Genomic DNA, 19,977 nt, shown 5'->3' with positions numbered 1-19,977 from the left:
GTTTCGGTGTTATGTACATTTTTTGTTATTACTTTTTGCCATCATAATTTTTTGATCGTAACTAATAATTAGTACTAAAACATAAAGGTACCACACGGGGTGTGTTCTAGTAATCTAGTCTTTCGTTTGTGTGTGTGTGTGTATGTGCGCGTGCGAAAACGACTAAACTACAGGTTCCTTACCCGCTGATCCCAGAAGGAAATAAAAGAAGTATTTGATTCATTTAAAAATAATACAATTTGTTTCCTAGTTGCACAATTGGACAAAGTAATTTGAACCAATATTTCTGTATTGGACTTTTTATACTAGATATATTACATCCAATCAAGTGCTTTCACGGATAAAATATAAAATCTAGACAATTAATGTACTAGGCAAATAAACGAGGCAAAATGTTTAAATGGGAAAACCTATGAAAATCTGAAAAAATCAAAACTAATTTAACATTCAAGAAATTAGATAGAATACAAGAAATTTAGAAACTAACGAATCTATTTAGGAAGTTAGAAATTAAAAAAAGGACTGAAGATCACGAACATAATCGGATAAAACTAAAAAAGCCATTGATAAAACACACTCAACAAAAATGGCATATACGTCTCACTCATACATGATAATATATACATTCAAAGGCAAAAAACCGAACATTCGAATTTTGTTATTTATTTCAAACTATCTGTGTGTATTTTTATCGTTAATTTAGTTATAACATACTTATTTTAGTGTAAACCAAATTAAACGAGATAAGAAATTTATGAGTGTTAAATATTTATTATCAAATATTTAATTATAATTGTTTTTGTAAGAAAATCCACCAAAATAACACAAAATCATTTAGGAATAAATGATTAAAAAAATTTTAAAAAAATTTAGGAATTAAAATAAATAACTATTTATTTTTATTCCTAAATAATTTTCCGGAGTTTTGGGGAATTTTCCTTATAATAAGTCATAATAAGATATTTTTATTAAAACTCATAAAGAACATATAAGATCGTTTGTGACAATGAGGGGAAATCAAATAGCGTCTCACATTTAAAAAAAACGAACTCTCACCAGTACAGACAAACACGAAACATACAAAAAATAAACATACCTGTATTGGAAGTGTACAAAATATCACACGTAATACTAAAAATAAAAGTTATAACATACAAATTAACAATAGTTCATTTACACAACTGAAAGCACTATAACAATTAAAATGAAAAGACCGATGATCAGAAAGACCGTCCGGAACAGTAAAAAAAGCCAGACCTAATCAACCAAAGGTATCGACAAACAAAGATAACGCTGACAAAGACCTCCAAGAGTCTATAAAAGAGATTTGACATCGCAAATCACCTAGACCCAACGTGATAGACTAACATAGCAAAGATAAGTGAACAAAAAAAATTAAATAAATATAATTTAATCTCCCAAAACCAAAACAATAGCGTGAAGGTTTTTTAAAAACGATAGTTTAATTAATTTTTGGTTTAATAATCACAGTTCTCAATACTAAAAAAAAAATAATATTTTCCCAAATGAACTTAATATTGAGTTGATAAATGTATGCGAATCAATATCAAAAAATCTAATAATGATTTGACTTTTCTGACATACACACACAAAATAAAAATAGTTTAATAAGTTGGTTAATAAGTGAATGGGCGAATCGTACGACAAATGATATAATCAACAATTTTTTATTAAATTAAATTATCCTTTCCCGTTCGCCAAATCAGTCGTTATCGAAGTTAGAGCCGTTTTTTGGCGGGTGTTCATATTTATTTATTAATGAATTTAATCTATAGATTTTTTTATCATCATAATCATCTTATAATTGTAAAATAATCTCATTCTGTTTAATATCTCCAGTGAACGGAAAATATACGAAGTCAAATTATTTTTCATACGTTGCAGTTGTTTTATTATATTTATTATTCATTGTTGTTTTGCTGATTGGATTTCCCCTAAAGATATCCAATGCTTGGTGCCTATTTGGTTCGTAATTATTTTATAAATCAATGAATTCAACAGTATTGAAACATTTGCATGATGAATATCTCAAGATTACACCAGTATACGTTTTTATATTTGTTTTTTTTGTTATTCTTTTCTGATAAACTGCCTGTTAAGACTGCTTTTGAAAAGTTCAAAATATTTATTTTCAAATGTATCGATTATTTAATATGTTATTTAATTTGCATGTGCCATAAATTTAGTTTATTCATGTTGAGTTTATCGTGCTCAGTGACCAGAAGTCTGTGACAGGGGTTCTAGATTAATTCGACTGTAGTATTTCGCTAAATTTATGGACTGTATGAGGTTTTAGCTCAATTTCAAAAATTATTAGTAATTTACAAACAGTTGATAAATAAAACAAGCAGTATGGTTGGAACGATTATAAATAATGACAATTAATTAAGGTTTTTAGTTGAGATGAAAAAAAAGTTAATGGCACGAGAGGGATTCGAACCCACGACCTTCGGCTAGATACGCCGCTGCTCTACAACCTGCCCCGAAGATCGTGGGTTCGAATCCCTCTCGTGCCATTAACTTTTTTTCATCTCAACTAAAAATCTTAATTAATTGTAATTATTTAATTGGTCAAGCGGACCACGAAATTAGTGAATTATAAATAATGTGCAGATGTTTTGTTTATTTATATTTTTATATTAATCGTAATTCTATTTAAAAATTAAAGCAATTTGTCGCTAATAACATATAAGTAACGGGTAATAAATAAAAAAAATATTTTTCCTAATTAGACCCAACTTTGTTCACCAAAAGGAAAAACAAATGTCCGGGGAAATTACTAGATTATATGGTGTTGAGTGGAAAAAAACAAAAAGGAGGGTTGAGAAATAATCTATGCCAAAAGGATCATTAGGCATGAGTAAATTTCTGGGAAAAGCACGTAATGTTATAATAAATTAAGCCTACACTGGAAACAAGTTTTATTCTGTAATAATTTATGTAAACATTTGTTGGAGACTGAAATATTTAAAAAAATGGTTTAGGACAATTTAATTGAAAAAAAAAAAATTAAAACGTTTTCCGAACAGTTTTGTTTCGCTCATGTAACGTAACATTTTCGACACAAAGTAAACTCAACTGCGAATCTCATACTTTGTTCATTATTTTTTGGTGAAGTTTTCATTTCATATATCTTTTTCCAACGGTAGGGCCATCTTGTTGTAACAAAAACATACCCCCTCACGCATAACTCAGAAAGAATCAATGTTGTAAAAATTTTCCTTTTAGTAAAAGTAACATAAAATAAAAATTGAATTGTACAATAAAAATATGGGATTCTCATTTAAAATAACAAAGTTAGTGTCATTCCCAGGTAGATGAGAAAGTTATGTTAAATCTGTCCCCACCACGCTATTCCTAGACAAAATTAACTTGGGTTTGTATAAGTCCATTTTTCGTTAAAGTTAATCCTTTTCGAAATAAAGGGGGTGGGCCATCTTGCTTTTACAAAACGCCTACCCCCCTCACCTATCTTCCGTCGGGCATAACTAAGAAATTGTCGATCCTATCAAAATTTTCCTTTCAGTAAAGGTGGCATAAATTAAGCTCGAGAATCGTAGTGTACTATAAAAATATGGGATACTCATTTAAAATAACAAAATTAGTGTCATTTCCCAGCTAGATGAGAAAATTATGTTAGATTTGTTACCGTCACACAATTCCTAGCCAAAATTGCCTTGAAGTTTGTATAAAACCATTTTTTGCTAAAGTTAATCTTTTCGGAATTAAACTGAGGACTAAGCTGATAAGCTAATAAGTTGATATATAACAAATATGTTATATTATATATTAGGAATATATATACTCGCTAGTATCTACATCAAACATAATTCACTCGGGGTATTGTATTCATTCGGAAAACGGAAACGGGGTAAGCGGTATTTTATTGAAGTACCCAAATATAAAGATCTCCGGGGGTTTGGGTCATCACAGGAAACGTTCTGTATTGATTATATACTTAATTAGATTCCAGTTCGTATGTATTCAGGGTATAATGACGTTTCAAGCCTGAGAGATATATCATTTTCATAAAAAACCCGACCGAATACAGGGTCGTGGAGTAATTCCGTATGATTTACCCAAACTGCCACAAACCATTCTGAAGCCACTCATTTTAGTTCACAAATTGCTCATACAGCGAATCGTATATGCTGGTTTTCATTAATAAACAAAAAGAATAAATCATTTATGCAGTCGTCATAATGATGAATGAAACACAATGAAAACAGCCTTTAGGAATTTTTCCTTAACACGTTTAAACAAAAACATATATTTATAATATATGTTGTAAGAATTAACTGGATATTTTCTCTTTAATCTATTGGGCATCACATTGTAAAATAATAATTCGCGACAGTTTAGGGAAGGAGTGAGATACGAGCACTATCTCTAATGTCTTATTGATCCTTGGAGAGAAAGAATGCCTGGGCCATCCGGCAGTTTGTAAAGCAGAACAGCCGAAAAAAATTTCCAGTGGTTTTTGGGTTAAATGAGACAAAATTCTGGCTAAAAATGGATAACCTTAAGTGGCGAGTACTGTAATAAGTCCCGATTTTAATACACTGATAACGACATAATTTATTGGCCAAAGAATAACTAATCGATATTATTACTTTTATCTCTTGTATTATCCACAAATTATTAGCTTTAATTTACTTCACTTAGGATAACTAAGAAAATTAAAAAGAAGATTATAGCAAATCTAAATGTAAATATAAAACTTGTGGCATCAATTGATTGGTATTCAAATTTCCCCCCGTCAAATTAACCCTTTTTAATTTAACATTAACACCATTTTCTACTAAATTATCCTTTTTTAATTTCAAACTTTCCTTTGTTAATTTCAAATTAGATATTTTTAAATTCAAATTAACATTTTTTAATTTCAAATTATCCTTTTTTAATTTCAAATTACCCATTTGTAAATTCAAATCAATTCTTCCTTAAAGCATTAATTAACAAAGGAGATGGTATGAAATACAAGCATGTAAAGTAATATTCCTGCATTTGAAATTTAACATTTGTTATCATTCATTAAACCTTTCTTTATAATTTCAAATTAACTCTTTTTGCATTCAAATTAACCTTTTTTAACTTCAAAACACCTTTTTTATATACAAATTAATCCTTTTTAAATTCAGTTTAGCCATTTTTAACTTGAAGTAAACTATTTCTATAAAGCGTTAAATTAATATAGGAGAAATGGTATGAAATACACTGCCCATCAAAGAAAAATCCGACCAACTTGTTTTTGTATGAAAAAATGGCCACCGTTTGAAATGCGTATTTTCTTAGCCTTTTAAGTCAAGGCTAGGTATCAATTTTTAGAAAATTTTACGCGGAACAAGATGGGTTTTTTAAATGTTTTCCTAGCTTCAGTGATTGAGAAAAATCTATCAATCATCATCAAACTATCTGGAACATGCCAATTTTTGCACTTTTTACAAAACCTTGAAATGGAGCCGGGGAATCGACCTGGAGCGGCGACTTATAGCAATCGATAAGAAATTTGAATAAGCTTTCAATTGATCACCTTTCATTTTGCCAGATTTCTCAACCCTTTGCGAGTTATTCGCGATTTTTTGGCAAAAAACGTGGTTTTTATACGTGCTTATGGAAAAGAACCGATCACTTTCTCGGGCAAATTTTAAGCAAGCTCAATTTGAAGTTGTAAAAAGTGAAAAAGGTTGACAGATTCCAGAATTTTTTATTTCACTGATGAATGACTGAAGCTAGAAAAACATAAAAAAACATCTTGTTCAGCGTAAAATTTTCTAAAACATGAGACCTATTGCAGGTCTGTGACTTAAAAGATTGAGAAGATATACATTTCCAAATTTGGCCTTTTTCGTTCGAAAACCAGGTGTTCGGTTTTTTTTGATAGTCTGCGAATGCATGTAAAAAATTCCTGTACCACCAACAATTTTTGTTAATATAAAATAAATTAGTTCTGTTAACGATATGAAGTTACAGTTAAAATTAAATATTATATAAAATAAAACATAAAAATAATGGATTCTCTCTTAATTTGAGAAATGGGTGAAATTGTAGTTTTTAAAAGACAGATTATTTTATTATAAAAAATCTCAAATTAAACAAAGAATTTTTTTCGTCATTATATAAAATTAATGCATATATGNCCTTCAAGTATGTAACAAGAAATATATATAAAGTTAAAACGAGTGGAGAAAACACCCATTGGAATTACTCCAATGTTACTAAAATATTGTCTGTTTAATTGACACTTGTGTGAATATCATTTTCACTATCATCACTACCACTTCCTAGGAGATCTCGCGGCCATTGTCTCTTCAGTCAGCGGGGATGCTTTGAGGATTTTCGTCGGGATGGGAGGTTTCTGATGCGCTGATTTACGGCAGTTGGAGGTTTTATGAGATTTCATCTTGAACGAAGGGATATGTAAGTATGTATGTGTAGTTAGATTCTGTAGAGAAACTGGAGCATCTAGTATTTATTAAGGACTGGGCCGTTTGAATACGGTGGATATTGGAATGTTTGGCTGTACACATTCTTCTAGTCCGTAAGTCCATACCGGCTTAACTAGGTGTTGTAAAGCTGCCTTTTATTTTTGAGAGGTAAATTAGAACGTTTGTCAAGAAGTTGTGCAAGAGCTCTTTACCGTGTCATAACCTCCTGACGTTAATTTTATATAATTTTTAATTTAGATTATAATTAAATGCATCATTTTTCCCCAAAAAGCAGGCATTTTACGTTTCGTGCAAACATTTCATACCACCTCCTAGGGTTTTTTTGTTGTTTAAAAGAAAGTAATCATACGATAATCAGACTTTTCTCTAATTAACAATTAACTACAATAAATTGATCGATAAATAAACGAGAAAATTAATGGTGTAACTAGTAAAAGTTATTGTAGTGAAATAGTATAATTAATTTATTGTAGATTAATTACATTGTTTTGTGTTGTTATTATTTTTAAACTTCTGCTCCAGCCGATTGGTCCTACATCATCAGTATTGACGTTTAAGAAATATTCTTAAGAAAAGGAACTGCACGTCACAATCGCAAACGTGAAAGCAACTCTAATAACAGTAAGAAAATCAAAGAAAGGGGATGTTTGATCTTGGGGGAATTATTGTCCTACAATGAGAACGGAAATCGACTGGATCCCGTGCGTGTCTGCACGCGCTGGCCTTATATTACCCTTTGTATTTTAAAAACGGGTGCCCCCTCTGTGATGATTGCGTAACATTCATTACATTCCGTGTCCGTAATGCCAACAAACACATGAAACTATATGCGACTGTTATTGAAAACATGTAAATTTATTTGCGCCAGTGTTTTACCTAGTTTAAAAATAACCATGACCAAACAGAAAGGTAAAATTAAATCGGGTATCTTTTATACTGCGAAAACCGGCTCTCGTCCATTACTTATTACAATTAGGTAGAAACAGATATTGTAATTTCAAAACCTTAAAATAGATAAAAGGTAGATGGTAATCTGTATCTTAAAAAAAATTGCATAACCTTTGAACCACTCGTGCCGTTCACTTAAATATAGCTTGAAGTGTTCTTTCGAGGGCTCACCCGGTAATGATTATTTTTCTTTAATTGAACACCAAAATCACATTAAAGGTTGGATAATTGAAAATCCTGAAATAGCTTATTTGCCAATAAAAGAATCTAAAAGCCATTTAAAACTTGTTTGAAACCCCTTCAACCTTTTAACTAGCAGGAATGAGTTTTTACTCTTTCCAAAGCCAAATTGTACGTTCGTTTTCGAATAATCAATCCCGTTTGCATTTCAAAAGGAACAAGGTTGTTCTGTATTATTGTGTTCTATTGACACGGTGGAGTATAAACGTAGAAAAAGAATACAAAGATCAAGCTGTGTAAATAAAACAGTTCTGACAACCGGTGTCATTGAGAATATATTTAAAAATGAACCAACTGGCTGTCTTTGTTGCAGGGCGATAATTATTCTGTGGTCTGTGGTTAAGGGCACACCAATTGGACTGCTTATAATGTGCAAAATGTTTCCGGAGAACTGGAGAACTAACTTTGCCGCTTGGAGTAATGCTATAATCGATAAAGGTCCTGATTATTGGATAGTTTGAATCCTATTTCCATGAGAAATCCTGGGGGAAAATTGACACCGTTTGATGTCAGGGCAAATTCTTGAACAATTAACGTTACAAAAGTTTGAAACAATATGTAATGCGAAGACAATAAAAAATAAACAAGAATACCGTATCCATTTATAACAAATTAGTAAAAAGGCACATATTATAATAAAAGAAGACGAGAATGTAGATCTTCTGTATAAAGATGAATAGAAACTTTCCTACTCTTGTTTAGCTGCTGAACTTTGCCAAACAGAGATAATGGCATAAGTGTTTAGTAAAGTTCACTAAAACGATGGAATGGAACAACAAAACAATTTGGTTGTTTCAGTTATTCCTTTGTTTTGTCCAATTATTCATTCCATTCTACATTATAGGTTTTAGTTTTTAAAGTGTTTAACTTCTTGTATTAAAGTTTAGTTGGATTGAAAAAAAAAGACAGAAAATCTTTTTCTTTTTTTATATATTCATATTTTGTGGTTGTGCAAATAACACACGCGTATGCTATAACTTGCAGTAAATGATATAAATATGTCATCCGTCTTTCATTTATCGACAAATAATTTACATTTTTATTTATAAAATATAAAAGTTAAGAACATTCCGAGAAGAGAGCTCTAAAAATAATACTAGATAAGTTTCATGAACTTATCATGAAGATGTTCCTAAATGGGGGACATTCAGGCATTCCTGACGCCCCGAATAGTGTACTTCACATCATCCTCACAACACTAATTTTAGTAATAATAAATTCATATATAGTACATTTATCCAATGCTTGTCATAAAACATTATTATAAGTTGTTCATAAAATAATTCTGGTATGATAATAATTCAGTTTTTATTTTGGCGATGTAAGTCTTTTTTAAGTTGTTCCTCAAGTTCTTAATAAATTTGTTGAGTTTTGTGGTTAGCTTACTAACGTTTTTGGGAAAATTTGTAACAGAAATGTGGTTAAAATTAAAAGCTTTCTTCCTTTTAAGTCAAGAAGGGTATTTATTCAAAAATAAAGAACACTCGTGAAGACGTTAAACGACACAAAACAAAGTGAAATAATCCATGTACAATAGAATATGCACAGGATATGCTCAATTAGAGTTAGAATCTGTGCTATTTTACAATATTTTCATTGTTAAATTAGCCGACTTTGGGTTTCGAGGAAATTTAAGACGCTGCATTTGTGATTCGTCACGATATCGATTGTTTAGAAGATTAGTGACGAAAAAATGATAAGTGGATCTGATTATATAACATTAGAATTTGTCAGAGGTCATGGAGAAATACGAACTAACTTCCTTCAAAATGCCCTGCATTTTGTTCAACACGAGGGAAATCCTTGACTTTGAACCGCATACAGAAAAGAGAACGAGTCAATTCCAACAACTTTTTTTTTTATCCGGATCAAACTAAATCCTGAGGTGGACAAAACGTTTTTATTTTATTTACAAGGGTTTTCTGGCGGTAATGATCTAGAAGTAAAAGGCGACGAATTGTCGGGTGGTAATAAAATAAAGAAGTCACAAATAAAAATACTACGAATAACAACACACATACTTATATAAATCGTTAATAATCTGAAACCGCAATGCGGCGATCGTCTGAAAGCGTTTGTAGTAAATGTTTCGCAGTTGATTTAGTAGGCTTTATTTTTTGTGCGCTGGAACTTAATATGGACGGTCCTGAGTGCGTTCTACTTACTCTTCCTTCGCCCAAACCATATCATCTTTTTGTAAAGTCCTACGCTATTCTTGTGCATAATTACCACCAGGACGTCGTGAAATAAAAGCTCCACTCTCATTAGGCAACGTTTTACGGATGAAAAAGTGTACAAATTACATTTTGAAACGTAATGACCCTGACTAAAAATCATAGGTTATTCCAGTGATTAATTTTTTCTGTTGCTATTTTTGCGGGTTTTCGTGAAAGCATGATATTCGTTTTGAAACGTTAAAATCTCCTCTGTACAGAGTATTGTGCATCCACTAAACCAGTTTCACAACGCAATTCACCGTTAGATTCGGCACTATCATTAAGCGTCAGTCATTCTCGTTACAAACGGACCTCCCGATCACGACTGGTAACGGAAGTCTTGCACTACCGGCTCGTCTTTTCCATTGGTTTTTAATTAAAAGCTGGTTTTTATTTTAATCTATTTGCTCTGTGGTAATTGAGATAATTAGTGAAACTTACATAAATTGCTTGCTTCTTGTTGTTGAAAGCGTCCGAAGAGGAATTATGCTGGAACATATGGCATACTAGGACATCCGTCCTACCGGTTTGAAATTCCTAACATTCGCACACTTCTTTGAAAAAAATGGTGGATGTGTTCAACAGATAAACCTATATGATGATTTATGTAGGTAATAAATTTTACTTTTAAGTATTAATTGATTGTTTATTATTAAAAATGAACGAAAACGAAACAACCGAAAAAAACAACACTGACCTCAGTCAGTCTAAAGAGCCGAGAGAGTATATTACTCTTTGCCTTCGTAATACTTTAACTTTTTTAATTATCGCCAACATTTTTCGCGCGTTAAAAAGCAATAACAATAACGGGAAAAGGGAAAAGTTTCGAGCGGGGTCATTTTTCACCGTTCAATTATAAGATGGACGAAATAAGGAACTTAAAACCCAGTTAGGCCAACTTTTCGGAGGGCACGCCTAACGAGCAGTAATAAAATAATTTAATTGAAAAATTAACCCGAGGTAAGAGAGTGCCCTTCGTTAAAGAAGGCAAGACGAGAAGGAACCTAAAAGGCAAACTAGGTAGCTTATAAATAAAAAATGACATGTTTCGAAAAACGAAACTACGCTAAAACAGAGTTCTGACAATTATCTAAAATTTCAAAAACGAAAAATGTTTATAAAAAAAAGTTAAACAATTCTAGTTCTTAAGGGGTATGTGACCATTTTTCCTTAATTTTTTTATAACTCGGTAGATTTTAATTGTAATACGCATTTATTTATCAAGAATGTATGTACTTTATGTTTCGACATTTAAATATAAAATTATCTCTGTATGTCAGCAATATTTTAAGGTCATTTAATTGTTCAAAGTGAGGTAAAAATTTACCATTTTTCAGTACCATTTTTTCAAAACTGTTTCCACTATTACAACCAATATTTTTCTTCTTCTTAGTATACAACAAATACAAGCTAGGGGTTAAAAGAATTGTTAATTTTTGGCAACAATCACAAGTTGTGATTTTTAGTTTTTATTTGTACAAAAAAAAAAAATCTCCACACCTGGGTGCTAAAATAATTGCTCTCTAAGAATTTTACCTATTACTTTTCTTTAGAATGAAAATATAATAGTTTAAATATGTAGAAGTGTTTTGGGGAAAAGTGTACGAAATGTAATAAATTACAACTTTTCCTTGGATTTTTCTCGTTGTAGCCCAATTCTCGCCATAAAAACGTTTTACACCGATTTATATGATAAATATACAGGATATATTGCAAGTAGATGACAATACTCAAGGCGGTGAAACTTGCCAAAAATCTAGCTAAATACCGCCAACACATATTTCTATCTCAACTCGTTCCGTTCCATCCAGGTGGTTTTAAAGTTTTTTCTTTTCGAGAAAACCACGTTTTTTGGTAATAAATGCCCAATTTTCTCTACTTTTACCCTTTTTGACAATGCTTGACCACATTTTGGAATAAGGGTTAAATGATGAAAGCATATGACACAGCCCGTTTTCTTACTTGCTTAGTTAAATTCAATTTTTTTTTTAAATGTGTGGGTAGGCTTAAATCGAAAGTGTAGGGGTAAGCATTGAGGACAGAAAACACCTGATTGCAAGGATTCGGGAATCCTGTGAAGAGATGAGAGCCGAAAATGAAGATTCAAAGGGTTATGCTGACCAGATAGATATCCACAGTGTGTGTTGCCAGGAGGAGGCCAGTTCCAGCAACTTTTATGATTTAAAAAAATGTTCGACTTTATTGTAATTTATATTATTTTTGAACGGTAATTGCGACCTGAATGAGATACTTGTCAGCATTGAAAGTGCATAAGCCTTAGAATATTTAATACTGATTCTAAAAATGTAGTCAAACGCTGAAAAAAATGAGTAAAAGTAGAGAAAATTTGGTTTTGGTTTTAAAAAACGTGGTTCCCCCACACACACACAAAAAAAAAAAAAAAATTAAAACGGCATATATCTGGAAATGGATGAGATAGAAATGTGTGGTTGTAGGCATTTACTATTTGCAATACACGCTGTACATGTAAGGTATTTTATTTGGGAAGGTTGTTTTTGATATAGATTACACATAAAAAACGTGTTTTTAGACAGCGCTAAGGGATGCCAAAAATTCATCAAGGCGAGATACACCAGAAGACTTAATTCGCAAAGAAAGATCACTTCTAAATGTAGGAATCTCACGAAACCTGTTTTAGTACAAAAACTAGTTATAGTTTAATATAAACAAATATATAAAAATGCAATTTGCGGTCAACAAATGTATATAAGTTTTTGCAAGTCACACTTTAGCTAACGGGGCCAATAAAGTGTTGCAAACTACGGCGTAACGGTTATGAACCAATTTTGTATTTTTTCTCACACCGTTTGTCAACGTGATTAAAACGATTCTTATGATTTCATGCTTTATCTCCGACACGCTAATTGAATTGGCCATATAATACTTTATTGGTTTGTTCTTCTTCGTGAAACCACGTTAAAATGGGTTGATACACGATAAAAATCAGACTTCTCAAACATTAACCGATTACCGATCGAATATTATTGATTTTTTACGGGCGAACGTGTTAAAATGTTTAACCATGATATTAGGTCGAAATAATTCATTTCGGAAACTTAGAAAACAATCGTATTTTAAACATTGTTAAATTCAGATTATGCCAGTTCATCTGAGATGTGATTTCCATGGATTTCTTACTTAGAATTGATGAATGGAATAGTCGATAAATAACCGCTGAGCACGTATTAAATTATTCATGACCGTATAATTTTTACACCTTTCCTGGTAAACAATATTCTATTTTGTTAACCGTGCGATTTTTTAAATATTTCACTAGCCTCATTTGGAATGGAAATAAGAACAACTCTTGGGTAAATTTCCTAGACTCGTCGAAACATTTAATTTCCGTATTCTGAATGAAAATTACAGGAGTATTGACGTAATGCATGTAAATGTTTTCAATTATTTTTTGATGTATTTAAATTTCGGCGGTTTTAAGCATTTTACTTTTAGCGGGTTTTGATAAATACAACTACATACTTTTTTAAAAAACTAGTTCAGTTATGTTTTGTAATTGTTGATTAGTGGTTAACACGAGTTATCAAGCAACTTTTCGTACAGCACACTTTAACTGATTTGTTGCGCTATAAAAGCGAAATTTGCATCAATTAAATATTAATTTTATTTAAACTGTGTATAAAAAGTATGAGTATATTGAAGACCCTACGGTGTGGTAAAACTGCCTCTCGAGCCAAACTGGATTAGTCCGACAACTTTTCAGGATTGGAATTTTAATATAACCTTTGGTAAAAATTCAATATTTGTTGTAACTTTTTTTGCTGCCTTCTCCTGCCTTATGGCTCGACGACATTTATCTCTTTTGACTTATCCTATTTTGCCCCGAAGGTTTAATAAGCCCAGGAACAAGACAATTATCGCATATTTATGAGCCGTCCAAATTGCCCATCGTGGTGAAAAAGAGCACAATTTGATAGTTTTTGGTTGTTAATTTAAAAAACATTACGTTAATAATTTGTGCTTGGTAAACAGTGTTTTTTTTGTATGTTTGATGGAATTTCACAATTCACCGTAATCAATTCGTATTGATCGATTGATGTTCTTCGGAGTTTTTAGCTCAATTGTGACTTAAATTATCGTTTGCTTAACTTTATAACTATCTAAATCGAATTTGCTACCGTATAGTAGAAAAAATATTTTTATCTAGCGTTTTTTAAATTAATGCAGCAATCGATAATCGTATATAAATCAATTGCTGACATTGTCAGTAGCACGTTTTGCATTTTTTAAAAACATTTTTATATTATTATGTAAACGTTTATCTGGTGTGAATGTAAAATTATCGACAATAAATGACCGTAATTTCCAAACCCATCGAGGTGTTCAGCCCAATATATATCTAAATTTTAAGTTTTATAGATTTTTTAATTACACTCAAATCAGTTGATATTAATTAGACGACCTAATTAATAAATTAATACTAATAATAACAATTACCGACTATTAATAAAAATTACATACATAAAATATTTTTATGTAAAAAAAAAATTATACTGTTTTGATAGAACTCTTAGGAAGAAATTAAAATCAAACCTGACTAATAGTTTATTAAAAATCTTTAACCGAATTGGCCATGCCGAAGAGCTGAATATTACATTGATCCGACCATTGAATTTTCATGTAATTAACCTAGAGTGCTCAAGTCTCGAAGGAAATTTTTCTATCGTTTTGTTTACCTAGGTTCCTATAAAATTACGTTTATAATAGTAGCATCGATGGAATAAAATTAAAAACCACAACGTTTTGTTCACCTACGTTTTTAAACAATCATGATCAATTTGTGCAGAGGTTGCCATGTTCTGTGTAAAGTAAGTTTTTTGAATATTTATGTATTAATACAGAATTACTTATTAATTATCAATCGCCAATTGTTTATAAAGAGAAGCCAACATTGAGAATCGTTGGATATTGTTCTGATTTTTAAAATATAATAAGACCAATTTTAGTGTTCTGAAAATGGAAAGTCGAAAAGTTAGCAAAGTAAATATAAAAAGTTAACGATTTGACCGTTTTGTTGAAATACTGTAGTATTTCGAATTTTTATGTAATTAATGTTGTGTTTTGGTGGATTTTCATACAGTTTTATTTACCTGGTTCCGTACGAAATTATGAAAAAAATTGACTTATTTATGAAGGGGATTTATGTAAATTTTTGAACTTGTTGCAACAATATGATTCTTACATATTTTTTACAAGATAAAATGAGCTTATAGTTGCTTTGAAGATATATTTTTTAACGTAATATTTTTATTATGCGAGGGGAAATTTTAAGCCATATTTCCATTACATGTGTTACTAATGTTACCGAAATAAAAAAAGGGCCGATTTTCCACTTGAAGGGATTTGAAACAAAATATTTCTCACTGTTGAACACCACGAGACAAGATGAAAATTTAATTACAAGCTTGTCGTTTTAATTAGATACAAATAAATTACCTGTCTGTAATATGAAGTCATGTCGTGAGGCTAAGTCCCATATTATCCGATAAAATAAAATAATACACTTCACAACTTTTTTTAATAGAAAAAAAAGGATATACCACAGATGTAAAGACCGAACACGTACCCGACCACGGCCGCGACGGGAGCGACCTTGCGACTGACGGGGGGGCGGTCGACCGCTGGGGCCTATCCGAGCGCTTCCTGCGGACCTGGAGAACAACCCGGTACACGAAAGTACGGAAGTCTTTCTCTTTCCAGAATAAAAATGTACGAAATAAATTGAATAATTAATAAATTAAGGGGAGGTTGCGAGAGTCTGTTGTCTTGTTGGGAAAGACAGGGAAAACGAGGACCACTTCGCAAATAATTAATTTCGAAAATAGAATTTCGGCAAAGTACAAATATTAGCTCTTTCGCAATTTGCTTTAATGCTTTTTAGCTGATTTACATTTATTTTTTTGAGATGGCTTTGATTATTTATTTTTCAAGACAGCAGAGTTTAAGTAATGCGCTTGCATCGTTCGATAGGCCAATTAATAGTAACAGAAAACTTCTGTTAATGAAGTTTTTGTACATAGCTGAATGTTCAATAAAATAATTAAATTATTTAACAAAAAAATTAACCTTTATCTAAGGTATTGGTCGAAATGAAAAAGTTAGTGTCACGTGCGGGATTCGAACTCACAACCTTCGGCTCAATACGCCACGGCTCAAGTGGTTAGAGCAGCCACGTATTGAGCCGAAGGTCGTGTGTTCAAATCCCGCTCATGACACTAACTTTTTCATTTCGACCAATAACTTAGATTAAGTATAATTAATTGAAAGAAGTAATTGGGTCAATTGGGCCACGAAATATGATGGATTTCAAAAAGTTAAAGTTTTTTCATGTTGATAGTGGATATTATATAATTCAAATATAACAAGAATATCACCTACAAATACCTTTTATCATTCATACTTTTAACATTTTGATTTTACATTTTGGTGAGTAGAATAATCAATTACAATAAATCATCAATTTTGTATAAAAAAATATTAGGGATGAGGCCAACTGAAAAACTGAGTACATTTTTCGAGATTTCAAGTAATATATCCCCTTCATCAGGCTATCGAAATTATAAACTATATAGAATATAGACTCTTTTTTAATAATGAAATGCAATAGATGCTCATATTTGTTTACCCCTTAAATGATTAATTATATTTTTAAAGTCCTCATGAATGGGATACATTTCTTGAGAGAACTGAGTTGTTTCCTTTCCAAATGAAGGTAGATGAAGAATATTAAGATCTGCAGAGTGATGAAGTACGGTAGTTTATGATTATTCGGCCTGATTATCCTCATTGTTTCGGTCAATCAGGTATAAATCAATGATGTTAATTTTGACAAAACTTTTCCATGTGAAGAGCAAAGTTGCTGACTGATTCTGCACCCTTAGAGAGAAAACTGGGTAAGTCCAAACATTCAACTTTTCAGGATTGCAATTTTAAAGTTTAGACCTTCGATACAGATTCACTTTCCGTTGTTGCTCACACTTCAACAAATTCGATGTAGTTGTCCCCGGAAATTATATCTTGTCTTTCTGATACTTATCGACAATTATCTAGTTTTATCACAAATTTAAGGAGCTTGTCAATTATCCACCCCTTACGCATTTAATCATTTCGATTAGCTAGGAGAGTAAAAGGGATAAGTCAAGTTGTATTAAAAACTTAAAAACTACTACTATTTTTAAAGGTGAGCTAACAACAATTCACTTGTTACTAACGAAAAAATGCTAATACAAGCAGATAAACAAACATATCAGTTGTCGAAACCTAGGCAAATATTCATTAGGGCATATGTAAGTATGTAGAATTATCGAAATTTTGGCGTAACGTTTCTAAATGTTTAAAAACACATTGCGGTTAAAAGGAAATGGTTTCCATCTCGATTTAAAAAATTACCCACAGTGCTAGGCTTAAAGACTTACTGGGATATGCACTTAGCTCATTTTGACAAAATTTGACTTATCCAGTTTTGCCCACGAGGGTTACATATAATTTAAAGAAAGTAGTATCACATCTATATCATGTAAATGCACTTTTTCATCTTTACCGGGTCAAAAATGAACGAACTGAAATTAAAGAATTTGTAAGATTTCTTCTTATCACTTCATCATTAAGATGGCTGAAGATGAAAGCGTCTACCAGACCAAAATGATCGTAAACGACTACAAACACACTATAGTTAGATCTAAAGTGTAAGATTATTATTTAAAGTGAGTCCTGTTGTAATTATTTGTAATCGGCTGGGTTCAGGAAAAGAACAACGGTTGGTGTCCTTTGGATGGTTAGAGAGCATTATTTATTTGTAACACTTGCTAATTTTGGTACTCAAATGCCATAAAGCACTCCTGATGAGGCGTATAACTCCTATTCTGAGTTATCCTAATCTTATTAAGGTTAAAATTGTAATATTAATAAAATTTAGAGCAGAAGCTTTGAATTTTAACGTAAGAAGTGGTGGTTTTTATTCAGGTGACGTAACGGTTGTACTTCAGATAGTACATACTTCACATATTCAGGCCACGTTTAGTGTCTAGATATACTCCAACGTAGCGGCTGTCAGGGCTGTTAGGAAAGGGCGTTTCAGTTGTAGTGAGGTGTACGGTATAATTTTTACGAAGGTGAAGGGTATTGATTTGGAGGAGGTGATATTTTTTATCCATTTGTGCACTACATAAGTGAGGATTTCAGTTAATGTTTAAGACCTTGTTCTGCTAACTGAAACAAATATACTCTTTTGGGTATGGCTAGGTTCATGGTTAACTGAAAATATTGAGAATGAGTTAAAGAAAAGAGGGGAATGAGGACGCATCATTGAAGTAGTCCTGATAAAATATGGCTAAAAGGGGACGGTCCTTGGAGTCCGTTCTCTCTACTGCGTACTTTACAGTATCAAAAATCTATCATGGGATATACAGGTGTTAAAAATTAAAAATCAAATCTACTCTACCTTACATAGATTTAATAAATTGTTAAGTTTTGTAAAATACAATGTTAATATCAAAAAACAACTTGTATCAGCTCTAATCTTTCCACACATAACTTATGGACTAGGAGCTATGTGTGACTTAAATCGTACACAAATCAAAAAATTGCAAGTAGGGTTAAACATGTGTATAAGATATAGCCTGAACCTGAAATATGACAGTTGTATATATATAACAAGTTTTCGCAACTCAAATTTGTCAAAATTAAAGATTTAATCGATTGCTCTCATGTAAAGTTGTACATGTAAACAAATAGATGGAACATATTGACCTCCAAAATAAAGTTATTCCATGTAATTAATGTTTAATAAATTAGAAGTAAGTTAAACTTAGAAACTATTGTATTTCACATTAGATGTAAGAATGGTCCTTGAGACCAAATCTTGTGTGATTGATAAATAAAACGTTCATCATCATCATCATCTCTCTCTCTCTCTCTCTGTTCATTTGCTTCGATATTACACTCCGTAGAACTGTACACAATTTTTGTTGATACCACACGAGAGGGAAGAATGTTTTTATACTATTACAATCAACAGGCTCTCTCCGCTGATAATATACATAATATTGTTCGATGTTAGGAGGGCGAGGAATCACGAAGGAAACAAGGCAAATGAGAAGGCCAGCACATGACAGTGCTGCAAAGATATTTTCTGGAAGATAAATTATAAACAACAAACAAAGTCTTATAGTTTGTTGAGTTACGATTTAAAGTTTCATTAAGTGAACACAATTAAACAGTATTTTAACTGTCCAAATCCTATTCCATGTTTGCTCATTTTCAAGTAAAAGAGAATGTCAAAAACATAATTATAATTTCAGATAGTCAAGCAACTATCAATGCTGTGAATATCAAACAACTCTGCCCACATCAACGCAAAGATAATAATGAATTAAACAAAATAAAACTTACGGAATATTATATACCATCTCGTAACCCGACACTGTTTTCCAGGGCGCAGGAATTTGGTAGAAATTTAAAACAGAACAATTGGTCGCCCGTGATAGAAAGAAAACCTGCCAAGTGGCTGAAGGAACCAGGACTTTTCTGAGGGCAGAAATTTTGTTAAGGTATACCTATTCAAAGTTTTAACTATACATTCAGCCTTCCAAATTCAAACTGAACTGTCGCAATTGAATGGCACTTTTTTTCAAATCATTTTAAGCTTTTTCGAAAGAAAGTTTAATATTTTCCTAATCAAATGGAACTTTCTCCTAATCAAATGGGTCAGCACGATTTACAAAAGTTTAAAAGCTAAAGCAACAAATCGAACATTTCCCATCAAATGGATCAAAAATGATTGTACGGCATAGTAACACCATAAAACTCTTTGGATTTAATACATATACCATCATAAAGATAATTAAAAACCAAACCTATTGTATAGAGTAATAAGCAATAAAGAAATAACACTAGATACAGTCATCCTTTCAAGTTTTGAAAATAAAGCAAATTTAAATGGCATTAGAGGAAGCATTAATAAACTAAAAATTAGAACAAGTTCATAAGAGGATCATAAGAGCAATGTGAACATAAATCTGATAAAGTTTTAGGCCACTGAACATGGTATGTGCTTATTCTGCAAG

The 19,977-nt window shown here is 31.6% G+C and overlaps 1 protein-coding gene across 5 annotated transcripts in view; it reads right to left on the bottom strand.

The window, feature by feature from the left end:
• The window catches only part of LOC106667887 (tensin), a 302,717-nt gene that overhangs the window by 176,563 nt on the left and 106,177 nt on the right, over window positions 1-19,977 (bottom strand). For 2 of the 5 annotated variants that reach the window (XM_024226963.1, XM_024226964.1), the window contains exon 1: window positions 15,350-15,505. The exons of the other annotated variants lie outside the window; for them this stretch is intronic. In XM_024226963.1, coding sequence (XP_024082731.1) covers window positions 15,350-15,370 — 21 coding nt within the window. In that variant the 5' untranslated portion in view covers window positions 15,371-15,505. Of the gene's footprint in view, window positions 1-15,349; window positions 15,506-19,977 lie in introns of those variants that run through there. 5 annotated transcript variants of the gene reach the window in all.

The sequence above is a fragment of the Cimex lectularius genome, unplaced genomic scaffold (assembly GCF_000648675.2).
Source record: "Cimex lectularius strain Harlan isolate CLEC.00 unplaced genomic scaffold, Clec_2.1 scaffold149, whole genome shotgun sequence".
Lineage (NCBI taxonomy): Eukaryota > Metazoa > Arthropoda > Insecta > Hemiptera > Cimicidae > Cimex > Cimex lectularius.
The sequence above is the reverse complement of the archived record's forward strand: the minus strand, read 5'-3'. Positions and strand labels throughout refer to the sequence as shown.